The sequence below is a fragment of the Mobula hypostoma genome, chromosome 2 (assembly GCF_963921235.1).
Source record: "Mobula hypostoma chromosome 2, sMobHyp1.1, whole genome shotgun sequence".
In the NCBI taxonomy this organism is placed as follows: Eukaryota; Metazoa; Chordata; class Chondrichthyes; order Myliobatiformes; family Myliobatidae; genus Mobula; species Mobula hypostoma.
In genome coordinates this window covers 73,130,003-73,143,610 of record NC_086098.1, presented here as the reverse complement: position 1 = coordinate 73,143,610, position 13,608 = coordinate 73,130,003, and the positions used below count along the sequence as shown (strand labels likewise).

The window sequence follows — 13,608 nt, the reverse complement described above, 5'->3', positions numbered from 1 at the left end:
ATAATATATTTCCAATAATAATGACCAAAACTGTGCACTGTACTCCACATGCAAACTCACCATGGTCTTACGTAACTGCACCACACTGTATTTTCCCAACCCTTACAATCAATTCCCTGTTTGATGAAGGCCATTATGCGAAATGCTTTCTTCACCACCCTGCTTCTCAGCGGCACTGCTTTTAGTGGACTATGCACGGACACTCCTAGATCCCTCTGTTCCATTATATTGAAATGTAATCAAAAAAATCTGAGAATTCAACACTGATGCTTACTTGAGAAAAAAGTAAAAATAAAGCAGAATAAGCATTTCTACATCCAAAGCATTGTGCATTGTGAATATTTAATGGAGATAATGATATTTCGTAGAAATTTCAGTAAGTTCAAGGAAACAGCATTTTGCTGCACCACAGAATATTCTTTTTTGTGGGCTTTCAATCTACTTTTCTGTAAAAGGAACAATACCTGCGGAACAGCGAATTTACAATTAAATATCTGACCAATTTACTTGAATGACAATACAAAAAAAGAAAAGAAATACTGTTCTGTGAAACTTTGAATCCAAAGTTGATAGAAACAGGGAAGAAAGGAGCCATGTGGATTTGTAGAGCTAAATAATAGTCAATTACAAGTAGCATTTATTTATATATTGTAATTATTGTATACACAAAAACAAGGCATGCAACATTGCAACAATTCCTAATAGCAATACGCAGAGGGACAATCAACAATTGGCCAGAGTTTGTTTTGATGGACTAGTCTGAAGGGCGTTTCAGGGTACAGAATCTGGATGCTGATGGCCACAGATGGAGGGAGAAGTTCAGGCTCAGAGGAGCTGATTATTCAGAAGACATATTTTTATTTTATTTTAAATTTTTGGTTAGAGATAGAGTATGGTAATAAGCCCTTCCAGACCAACAAGCCCGCACTGTCTAATTACCTCCCATGCCACCAATTAACCTATTAACCCATACGTCTTTGGGATGTGGAAGGAAACCCATATGGTCACAGAGAGAACGTCCAAACTCCGTACAGACAGGAGTGGAATTGAACCCAAGTTGCTGGCACTGTAATAATCCTACACTAACCGCTACACCATAGGGGTGGAGAATATTATGACATAGAACAGTACAGCAGCACAGGAACAGGCCCTTCAGCAAACAATGACGTAAAATCATACTAAATCTCTTGTATCCGTATGTCAGGCATATTAAATGTCATGATAGTACTTGCCTCCATCACCACGTCTCCATTCCAAAAGTATTCCAGGCACCTACTGCTCTCTGTGTAAAAACACTTGCCCCGCACATCTTTGTTGAACTTTCAACAAAACAATCAGCTGGTGGGACTGTGGTTAAGCCTGACTCACTGAACACCTACAACAAGTTGTTTGTTGCCATCGATTCCAGCAGCTACTGCAGTTTCTCGTGTCTCCTTTATCTTTCTTATTTCACCTTAAATACATGTTCTCTAGTGTTTGACATTTCGAGTCTGATTAAAATACTCTAACCATCTGCCCTATCTATGCTTCTTGTAATTTCCTCAAGATGTCAGCTCTCCCTTAATCTTGACCACTCTGGAGAAAACAACCCTAATTTGTCTAATCTCTCCTTATAAACACATGTCCTCAAAACAGACAGCTTTCTAGTGAGCCACGTCTGTACCCTCCCAAAGCCTCCAATTCCTTCCTGTTAAGGGGAACCTGGACTGCACAGAATACTCCAAATGCCACCTAACCGATGTTTATACAACTGCCATACTAGAGGGCATGATTTTAAGGTAAGAGGGGTTAAGTTCAAAGGAAAAGTGTGTTTAAAAAATTTTGATTGGTGGATGTTTGTATGTATTCATGGGGTGGTGATGGAATTAATAGCAAGAGGCATTTAGATAGACATTTGAATGTGCAGGGAATGGAAGGATATGGACACTGTGTAGGCAGAAGGGAATTGTTTAGTCAGGCATTTGATTAATAATTTAATTAGTTCAGCATAACACTGTAGGTCAGAGCAACACACACAAGATGCTGGAGGAACTCAGCTGATCAGGCAGGAGCAATGAAGAGAAATATACTGTCAATGTTTTGGGTCCCGATCCTTCATCAGAACCGGAAAGGAAGGGGGCAAGAGGAGAATAAGAAGTTGAGAGGAGGGAAAGTAGTGCAGCCTGGCAGGTGATAGGTCAGACCAGCTGTGGGGAGTTAAAATGTTATTCCCTTCTCTTAGTCCCTCCGCCTTTGCCAAATCTTCTCAGGATGAGGCTTTCAATTCCCGAATATCCAAGATACCCCTTTCTTTTAAAAAATACAAGGTTTTGGTTTCACCACCATCAATGCTGCTCTCACCTGCATCTCCTCTATTTCCCAAAATGGCAACTGTTTATTCCCCTCCATAGGTGATGCTTGACCTGCTGAGTTCCTCCAAGATTTTGTGTGTGTTGTTCAAAACTTCCAGCGTCTGTAGAATGTCTTGTGTCTGATTGCAGGCCATAGGCCCTGTTCCTGTGCTGTGTTGTTCATGTTCTATATTCTCTATCACTTAGAAACATAGAAAACCTACAGCACAATACAGGCTCTTCAGCCCACAATACTGTGCCAAACATGTACTTACTTTAGAAATTACCTCGGGTACCCATAACCCTCTATTTTTCTAAGCTCCATGTACATATCCAGGAGTCTCTTAAAAGACCCTATCGTATCTCGTTCCACCACCATTGCAGGCAGCCCATTTCACACACTTACCACTCTCTGCACAAAAATCTTACCTCTGACATTTCCTCTGTACCTACTTCCAAGCACCTTAAAACTGTGCCTTCTGCTGTTAGCCATTTCAGCTCTGGGAAAAAGCCTCTGACTAGCTGCACGATCATTCCGCTCATCATCTTATACACCTCTATCATGTCACCTCTCATCCTCTGCTGCTCACCCTTTCTATAGTTTCCACATCGTTCCTGTAGTGAAGTGACCAGAACTGAGCATAGTACTCCAAGTGGGGTCTGATCAGGGTCTTATATAGCTGTAACATTACCTGTCAGCACTTAAACTCAATCCCACAGTTGGTGAAGGCCAATGCACCGTATGCCTTCTTAACCACAGTGTCAACCTCCACGGCAGTTTTGAGTGTCCTGTGGACTCAGACCCCAGGATCCCTCTGATCCTTCACACTGCCAAGAGTCTTACCATTAATGCTATATTCTGTGATCATATTTGACCTACCAAAATGAACCATCTCACACTTAACTGGATTGAACTCCATCTGCCACTTCTTAGCCCAGTTTTACATCCTATCAATGTCCCACTGTAATCTCTGACAGCCCTTCACACTATCCACAGCACCTCCAACTTTTGTGTCATCAGCAAATTTACTAACCCATCCCTCCACTTCCTCGTCCAGATCATTTATAAAAATCACCAAGAGAAGGAGTCCCAGAACAGATCCCTGAGGGACATGACTGGTCACCGACCTCCATGCAGAATATGACCTGTCTACAACCACTCTTTGCCTTCTGTGGGCAAGCCAATTGTGGATCCACAAAGCAATGTCCCCTTGGATCCCATGCATCCTTACCTTCTCAATAAGCTTTGCATGGAGTACCTTATCAAATGCCTTGCTGAAATCCATATACACTACATCTATTGCTCTACCTACATCAATGTGTTTAGTCACATCCTCAAAAAATTCAATCAGGCTCGTAAGGCACGACCTGCCTTTGCTGACGATTCCTAATCATTTTATGCCTCTCTAAATGTTCATAAATCTTGCCTCTCAGGATCTTTTCGATCAACTTACCAACTACTGAAGTAAGACTCACTGGTCTATAATTTCCTGGACTATCTCTACCCCTTTTCTTGAATAAGGGAACAACATCTGCAACCCTCCAATCCTCCTGAATCTCTCCCATCCCTGTTGATGATACAAAGATCATCGCCAGAGGCTCATCCATCTCCTCCCTCACCTCCCACAGTAGCCATCTCATCCGGTCACACTTTTCCATTGTCAGACTTGATTGGTCCTATTCTCTCACATCTTATCCTCTTGCTCTTCATGTACTTGTAGAATGCCTTGGGGTTTTTCTTAATCCTCCTCACCAAGGTCTTCTCATGGCCCCTTCTGGCTCTCCTAATTGCATTCTTTGGCTCCTTCTGGCCAGCCTCCAGCACATCCTCTTTCTTAATGTCTCTGTGCTCTATCTTTTTAATCCACTGTAAGTCATCCCTACAATTGCCAAAATCCTTTTCCGTAGTGAATACTGAAGGATAGCGTTCATTAAGTATCTCTACTATCTCCTCTGATTCCATATACATGTTGGCACTGTCACACTTGACTAGTCTTATTCTCTTACGTCCTATCCTCTTGCTCGTCACATACTTGTAGAATGCCTTGGGGTTTTCCTTAATCCTGCTCACCAAGGTCTTCTCACGGCCCTTTCTGGCTCTCCTAAATTCGTTCTTAAGCTCCTTCCTGCTAGCCTTAGAATCTTCTAGGTCTCTATCATTACCTAGTTTTTTGAACCTTTCAAAAGCTTTTCTTCTGTTCTTCTTGACTCGATTTTCAACAGCCTTTGTACTCCACGGTTCCTGTACCCTACCATCCTTCCCCTGTCTCATTGGAACATACCTATGCAGATCACCACACAAATATCCCCTGAACATTTGCCACATATCTGCCATACATTTCCCTGAAAATATCTGTTCCCAAGTTCCTGCCTGATAGCTTCATATTTCCTCTGACTCCATTTCAACGCTTTCCTAACTTGTCTGTTCCTATCCCTCTCCAATGCTATGGTAAAGGAGATAGAATTGTGATCACTATCTCCAAAATGCTCTTCCACTGAGATACCTGACACCTGACCTGGTTCATTTTCCAATACCAGATGAAATACAGCCTCTCCTCTTGTAGGCTTATCTATATATTGTATCAAGAAACCTTCCTGAACACACCTCACAAACTTCACCCCATCTAAACCCCTCACTCTAGGGAGATGCCAATGAATATTTGGGAAATGAAAATCTCCCACCACGACAACTCTGTTATTATTACACCTTTCCAGAATCTGTCTCCCTATCTGCTCCTCAATGTCCCTGTTACTATTGGGTGGTCTATCAAATACACCCAGTTGAGTTATTGACCCCTTCGTGTTTCTAACTTCCTCCCACAGAGAGTCAGTAGACAATCCCTCTATGACTTCCTCCTTTTCTGCAGCCATGACACTATCCCTGATCTACAGTGCCACGCCCCCACCCTTTTTTGCCTCCCTCCCTGTCCTTTCTGAAACATCTAAAGCCTGGCACTCTAAGTAACCATTCCTGCCCCTGAACCATCCAAGTCTCTGTAATGGCCACAAAATCATTGCTCCAAGTACTGATCCATGCTCTAAGCTCATCGGCTTTGTTCATGTTGTTTCTTGCATTAAAAGACAGACAGACTTCCTGACTGCTATACTCAATGTCCCAACAAAAATAAAGCAACCATGTCATGCTTTCTTTCCATCCTGTCTACTTATATTGGCACATAAAATATAATTTAGACACAGTTGGATAGATTTTTGTACAGTAGATGAAGTAGTGGAGAAAATGAAGGCAGGTGAAGCTCAGTCCGTGGACAAATCAGCAATGATCTTACTGAATCGTGGAGTAAGCTCGATGGGCCAGATGGACAACTTCTGCTCCCAGTTCTTAAGTTCAGGGATCTATGGATTTGGTCCCTAAGATTCATTTGCATGCCTGTGCTGTAAAAGTTACTGTCAGTAATTGTGTACTTTGCTCTTACATTAGACCTCCCAAAGTGCAACACCTGATATATGCATGCATAAACTCCAAACCTGCTCACATTAAATTTAGATGTTGTCAATAGAGGCAGAGACAAAGCCATGAGGGCTTTAAATAAGAGGTTAAAGATTACAAGCCTAAAATTCAAGTCGGGTGTCAGTGTAAGTCAGCAGGCAATGACCAGCAGGTAATGTATGGATCATGGGTGGCTAAGAGGGAGATGAGGCAAAGCAAGGTGTTGTGTGGGCTTCTAAAGCAGATGAGGGCTACAGCAGGTGGAGAGGCATAATAGCCTTGCAGATGATTCAAAAACAAACGGTATCATTCACAGTGAAGAAGGTTACAAAAAGTTATAGAGGAACTTGATTAGCTGGGTAGTAGGTCGACACAAATGGCAAATGTAGATTAATTCAGAAAAGTGGGAGGTTTTGCATTTTGGATAGTCAAATCAAGGTGGGACTTTCATGATGAAACACTGGGCCCTGGGGAATTTTGTAGAATAAAGGGACCTTGGAGTTCATCTACATTGTTCTCTGAAAATGGAGGCTCAAGTAGAATTTAGTTTTTGTCACCCTGCTATAGATAAGATGTTATTGAACTGGAAAGAGGAAAGAAGAAATTTACAAACAATTTGCCAAGATTTGAGGGACAGAGTTATTTAGAGGTGATGTTCAGGAAGCAGGAGAATGGGGTTGAAAGGGATAATAGATCAGCCATGATGGATGGCAGAGCAGACTAGATGGGCTGAATGGCCTAATTCAACTCCCATGTATTATAGTGTTATGGTATGTAACCGATACTCTTGGAGTAATTTATATTGAAATTACTTTGGGAGAAGACATTTAACAGAAAGAAAGAAATCAAAACAATAATTAAGATGGATAAGGGCAACAGATGTGAGATATTCAGAGAGGAAAGAATAGAAGGATTCTGATTGGGGGAATGGGGGAGTCGGCTAAAGTTATAGTGTAGGGAAGTGTACGGTCACGCCCTTCGGTAGAGGGAATAAAGGCATAGACTTCTAAATAGAGAGAGAATTCAGAAATTGAAGGTGCAAAGAGATATTCTACAGTGTAGGATTTCCTAAAGGTTAACTTTCAGGTTGAGTAAGTAGTAAGGAAGGCAAATGCAATATTGACCTTCACACAACAGGATTAGAATATAAAAGCTAGTATGTACCATTGAGGTTTTATAAGCTGTTATTCAGACCACATTTGGAGTATTGTGAGCAGTTTTGGCCCTATATCTTAAGGAAGGAGGTGCAGGCATTGGAAAGGGTCCCGAGGAGGTTCACAAGAATGATCCCAGGAATGAAAAGGTTAATGTATAAGAAACATTTGATGGCTCAGGGCCTGTACTTGCTGGAGTTTAGAAGGTTAAGGGAAATTGATGCCTAACAAATATTGTAAGACCTAGACAGTGATGTGCAGAGAATGCTTCCAATAGTGGGAGAAATTCGAATGGATATGGCCTCAGAATAAAAAGACATCCTGTTAAAGCAGAGATAAAGTGCACTTCTTTAGCCAGATGGTGGTGAATCTGTGGAATTCACTGCCATGGATGAATTTATTTTAAATAGAGGTCAATAAGTTTCTGATAAATAAGGATGTCAAAGGTTATGGGGAGAAAGTAGGAGAATGGAATTGAGAGGGATATCAAATCAGCCATAATCAAAGGGCAGAGAGGAGTTGATAGGCTGACTGGCCTAGTTTTGCTCCTACATCTTGTGTTCATTATGATGAGGAGCTATGGAGAAATGGTCGAGGCTGTTTAAAGGAACAGATGGCACCAGAGCTTGTGGAACCAGGTAATAACAAGCTTCAGCTTCTGTTGAACTTGGAATGCAGTGGGTGGCAGTCTGGTCAGTGCAGCTACTTCTCAGCTCCATTGAGCCCAGCTCAATACCAATAGATTCACAGATCCCTACACACAGAAACAGGCCCTTCAGCCCATCTGCTCCATGTTGACCAAGATGCCCATCGAAGCTCATCCCTTTTGCCCATGTTTGGCCCATACCTCTCTAAACCTTTCCTATCCATGTACCTGTCCAGGTGCCTTGTAAATGTTGATCTTGTACTTGCTTCAACCACTATGTTCTGTGTACATATAGACCAACCTCTGGATGAAAATATTGGCCTCAGAACTTTTAATCTTTTTCCCTCTCACCTTAAAGCTGTGCCCTTTAGTTCTTGATTCCTCAACCCCGAGAAAAAAAACACTCTCCCTATTGATGCCCCTCGTGATTTTCTGCATCCCTATAAGGTCATCCCTTGATCTCCTATGTTCAATAGAATAAATCATTAACCTGCTCAAACTTTCCTTGTAAATCAATCCCTCTTTATACACGAGATCCATATAAATGTCTCAGATGTCCTCTTCCCTGATACTCTCACCTGCCAACTACACTATGGGCAATTTTCTGTGGTTTCACAGCACAGCCTGTCAGCATGTGTTTGTGATGTGGGAGAAAACCAGACACCAGGGAAAACCCAAGAAAATACATGGAAAATGCAAATATCTCATTAATCTGATAACACAAAAATTGCAGAAGGTATCTAAAGAGTGCATTGAGAAGGCCACCATTAATGTTCCTCTCCCAGCCCTATCTGGAGGTGATACCTGATGAAGAACAGCTAGATTCCAGGATGAACGGATTGAATCCAGCCTTACTGAATCTGGTGACAAATGGACAATGGGTGAACCAAGAAAAAAGGGGAATGAGGATTTGGTTTGTGATAGTGTTTTTATGACTCCTGATAACAAATCCAAAAATTGATGGTAGATAATGAAAGAATTAACATTTTGGCACAGGTCTAATAGTAATGGCAAGACAATGTCAACTCCTAAGCATAAAGGGTGAGGAACTGATGCACGGCTGCTGTGCTTATAGAGTACTCGGCACCAAATTCATACAGTAGAAAGCAGCATTCCCAGTATCCTTCAAAAATCACGTGATTATAAACAGGCTGATACATGGTGCTTTACTAAAGTTTACCTATAAACTCCCGACAAACATTATGTTCAGAGCTAAACAAAAGCAATGAACCACTGCTTTTTTGATAAATAATCTGGATTTTCACGACTGGCTTCTGAGCACAAAATCCATAAATTTTACAAGCTGATGACATCAGATTTTAAAATGTCAATAAAACAATGCATTTATGAACACATCACAAAATTATTCACCTTCCAGAAACTTCTTTTTCTTCCTATTGGTGAGAAGATTTGGTCTGAAATGAAATTGAATACATAATGCTGGCAAGGTGATCTCAACTGGGAGCAGATTATTAGGCTCAAAGAGAACTTCAGAAAGCCCAAGTCTGCATCAAAGGGAAGCGCAATAGTGAGCTGAATGGAAAGTTTAATGAGTTCCCAGATGGAGAAGAGCCAGGCGGAAGATGAGTACAAGCCAACATTATGCGCATAGTGGGGTCAAAGTAAGGAAGTCTTATTCCATGCTCAACTTGAGCCAAAATCAAACAGATTTTTCTTCAATTATAGACATTTTCTTTACCCAATCCCACAATTTACAAGCCATAGAAAGCTCACTTTTAAGAAATAAAATCCTTCCCTTTATCATTCCTTCTGGATTTTCAGCAGTTTAAAGACAGAAAGAAAGATAGGAGCTTTTAGCATTGTTACATGGCTGCTAGATAGATCACAAAACTAATCGCTGCTGGACTCACATGAATTTTCTTTGCACTTGTTCTTTGGAACACCCTTAAGCAGTTTTACAATATTCTGCCAACTGATGACAGATTGCATCTTCACCAACAGCCTGGTCAACATGAGCGTGGTAGCTGCAGCTCTGGATCCTTTAGATGATTGACTTTTTTCTGGAATTTCTTCGAATCCCCTTTGGAAAGCCTTTCTACCACAGCATCAGTAGCCATTTGTCCTTCCATTCTTCCTGCAGTCACACAAAGTACATTGAAAATCTCAGCTGTAGCCCTTCATCAAAACCAGTTTAAGGTTTCCCACCACTCATCCATGCAATAAAGGCATCAAAACAAGATCTACAATTCATATTGTTACTAAAGAAACAAATCATTAATTTTGTACATTATACCCCTCCACAAACTTCCCGTTAACGAAAGCTCTTGGCAGCTTTAAAATTAATTTGTTGTAACCTGTGTAATCTGATCATCTAAAGCTGCAGGGGAAACCATAGAATCATAGAGTGTTACAACATAGAAACAGGCCCTTAGACCCAACTCTTCCATGCTGACCATTGTGCCCAGCAAGCAAGTCCCATTTGCCTGTGTTTTACTGATTTCCTTCTAAATCCCTCCTCTGCATGTGCTTATTGAAGTGATTAATTCTGCAAAATTAATCACTGAATCTGAACCTGTAGCTTTAACAAAGTCAGGCTTTAGCATGTCCAGTTTAACTACGTTATAAAGATTGGCAGTTTTGTGGATAATGTAGAAGACTGCCCAAGACAATAGCGGGATATAGATCAGTCACAGATACGGACAGAGGAATAGCAGATGGAATTTAATCCAGGGAAATATACACATTTAATGGCAGGACCTTTAACAGTGTTGATGTATAGAAATATATCTAATTCCGTTACCTCCTAAAAGTAACCACATATAAGGTAGTTTTATTACCTTTATCAGTCGAAGTATTGTGTTCTAGCATCAGGAAATTCTGTAACAGCTTTATAAAACTCTAGTAAAGCTGCATGTGGAGAATTGCATATGGTTTCGGTCAACCCATAAGAGGAAGGAGGTTTTGAAGAGGGTTCAGAAAAGATTCACCAAGATGCTGCTTGGATTAGAGAGTATTAGCTATAAAGAGAGGTTGGTCAAACATGGTTTATTTTGTCTGAAGCGGCAGAGGCCAATGGGAGACCTGATAGGAGTTTATAAAATTATGAGAGACATGGATAGATTAGACAGCTGATATCTTTCTCCTGAGAGTTGAAATGTTGAATACTAGAGGTCATGCATTCAAAGTGAGAGGGGCTAAGTTCTTAGGAGATGTGCAGGGTAAGTGTTTTTACACAGAGTGGAGCCTGGAATGTGCTGCCTGGGGTGGAGGCAGACTAGATAGAGGTGTTTCAGAGACTCTCAGATGAGCAAATGAATGTGCCGAGAATGGAGGGATATGGATGATGTGCAGACAGTAGGAGTCACTAATTTAATTAGTTCAGCACAACATCATGAGCTGCAGGACCTGTTTCTGCACTGTACTGTTCCTTGTTCTATCTGGAGGTTTCCCAGAATGTTACATCAAATACCAAAATATTTTTAAATACAAGTTATGTTCTCCACTTGTGCCTTCTGATATTAAGACAGTTGCAGTACTGTTTAGCAAGATACATTACAAACAGCAAATCAAAGCAGCTCTATGTTCTGCTTTTAACCTTGGAGCAAGTGGTAGCTCCATATCATACCCTGTGTTGCTTTGTGTTCTGATATAAAATCCCTGACATTTCAAAGCCAAATATTGTAGCATGATGCTATAAATTTTATTCATCATATGTTTCCACAGCAACTGTTTAATTCTAAACAAGGTAAGGCGCAAGTAAAATTGGTGTTTTACTTCTGAGAAAAGCTCAAATTTGTAGTGTATAAGCCAACATGTTAAAACAATTCACAGTATTCTGGAGTGACCCGGATACATTGAGACTTTTGGGAGACGGTTCCTCTGCATGAACCAATGTTTACAATTTCAGAAAAGGCTCTCCTGAGCTTCCAGGTGTGTGTTCATTAGCAGTTTTCAGTAATACTTTAAATACAATCAACTCTGGACCATTCAATCTTTCCATCTCCTTAGTGCATAAAGCAAGTCAGAAGCATTAAGAATATCAATATCTGTTTATCACAATATCCTGATTATTTTAAACAGAAGTCTTACAGAAGGTGATAGAGTGAACAGCTGGTAACAATATACCAACATTATTCACTTATTTAGAGATACAGTGAAGAATTGACTCCTCCAGCCCTTTGTGCCACGTCGCCCCAGCAGCCCCTGAAGAATCTGATTAACCCTAACCTAATCATGGGCCAATTTTACATTATTGGATTGTGGAAGGAAACTGGAGAATCCGGAGAAAACCTATGCATTCCCATAGGAAGGATGTACAGAGGCTCCTTACAGAATGACACCGGAATTGAACTTCAAACTCCGGAATACGCTGGGCTGTAATAATGTTGCATTAACCACTACGTTACCATGTGATGTCACAGCACAATAAATCATCAGACTTGTGTATTTAAGGGGTAATCAGTAAATGCTGGAATCATCAGTCAATGCCTTACAATATAACCAGTCTTAATAATTCCACAAACAGTCCTCAGCTTTCCATGACAAAAGTACTTTAATTCATTCGTGTAAAAATACCATCAGATTAGGCTTGTCTGCACTACTTCTGACTTACATGACAAGTTGAAACATTTCATGTTTTATTAACCTTTAAAACATTTCTAAATATTTAAAATCTTTAATTTTCCAAAGGAAAGAAAATATTAGCATCTTAAAATCAAAGCACAATATTGTGGCAAATACAAAGGTAACTAAGCAACTGAAATTATATCAGTCACTCATGAATACTAAACACACCTTGAGAACAGCAAAATGTGGTTCACAGAAAGTGGAATTTTTTTTTATTGTCCCAGATATTGAGTGTTGAGTTCTGTTCATTTGGACTATGTAAGTATTTAGTATACATGCGTACTCTCCCTGTTACACATGTGCACATGTGGAGATAGGAGTATTGTGGGATGTAAAGGTGGCAGACCTCAGGTATTGAAGGGAGGCTGTGAAAGTAAGGTTGTTTAAACAAAAGAAAAACATATCCTTTATGCTTGGGTGTTCAGGGAGGTAGCAGATGATGCCTTCCAATTATAGACTCCCACCAACATTTGATAAGAGAGGAGTAGATTTAGGACGGAGATGAGGAGGAACTGCTTTTCCCAGAAAGTGGTGAATCTGTGGAATTCTCTGCCCAATGAAGCAGTGGAGGCTACATCAGTAAATGTACTTAAGACAAGGTTGGATAAATTTTTGCATAGTAGGAGAATTATGGGGAAGAGGCAAGCAGGTGGAGATGAGTCCATGGTCAGATCAGCCATGAATGGTGGAGCAGGCTCAACGGGCCAGATGGCCTACTCCTTCTCCTATTTCTTACATTCTTATGTCAAAACAAGCCTTAAAAAAGCAGGAAAAATGAAATTGGAATCTGGATTCATGTTGCAAAACTGGAAAAGGTGAAGCAAGCCTTGGATGTTACGCTGTTGTTTTCGGGAAGAGCAAGAGAGACCGAGACAGGAATTTTGGTGGAAGACTTGAACAAAAATGACAATATGAATACGCTAATAGATGCACTTGACTCTGTTTTGTTGAAGGAAAATAAGGATCAGATTTATGAGGCATATTTGAAAATATTTATAGAGACCAATCTAAAAATATGGCTGATTATATTATTGATTTTGAACCAAAGTACACTCGCATGTTTAAATACAAAATAGAACTTCCTGACACTGTATTAGCTTTTAAATTGTTGGATATTGCATGTCTAGACATAAAGGACAGACAGCTAGCATTAACTGCATGTACAGACCTTACATTTACAACCATAAAATCAGCTCTGAAGAGGACTTTTGAAGAAAAAGCCACTAAGACGACAGTGAGAATTAGGTTGAGTCAGAAAACAGTATATTTCACTGGGCAGAAACAGCAGTACAGCAAGCCTAGATCCCAGAGATACTAGACAAGGGTACCATTACCTGGCACAAATCCAATGAACAAGTATGGCAGGAGATCAAAATGTGTGGTAGGTCAAAGTATTTACCACTGAGCAAGAAACTATCCACACAGAACCGAACAAGTTATGTT

General features: G+C 40.5%; 1 protein-coding gene across 6 annotated transcripts in view; it reads right to left on the bottom strand.

Annotated features, from left to right (window-relative positions):
- The window catches only part of dlgap2a (discs, large (Drosophila) homolog-associated protein 2a), a 656,057-nt gene that overhangs the window by 590,075 nt on the left and 52,374 nt on the right, over nt 1–13,608 (bottom strand). For 3 of the 6 annotated variants that reach the window (XR_010016698.1, XM_063038682.1, XM_063038695.1), the window contains exon 2: nt 9,450–9,673. The exons of 2 other annotated variants lie outside the window; for them this stretch is intronic. Coding sequence is in view for 2 of the 4 variants with exons in the window: in XM_063038682.1 (XP_062894752.1) it covers nt 9,450–9,552 (103 nt within the window). In the remaining 2 variants the exon portion in view is untranslated. Of the gene's footprint in view, nt 1–9,449; nt 9,674–13,608 lie in introns of those variants that run through there. One more of the 6 variants, XM_063038733.1, reaches the window with a different exon arrangement.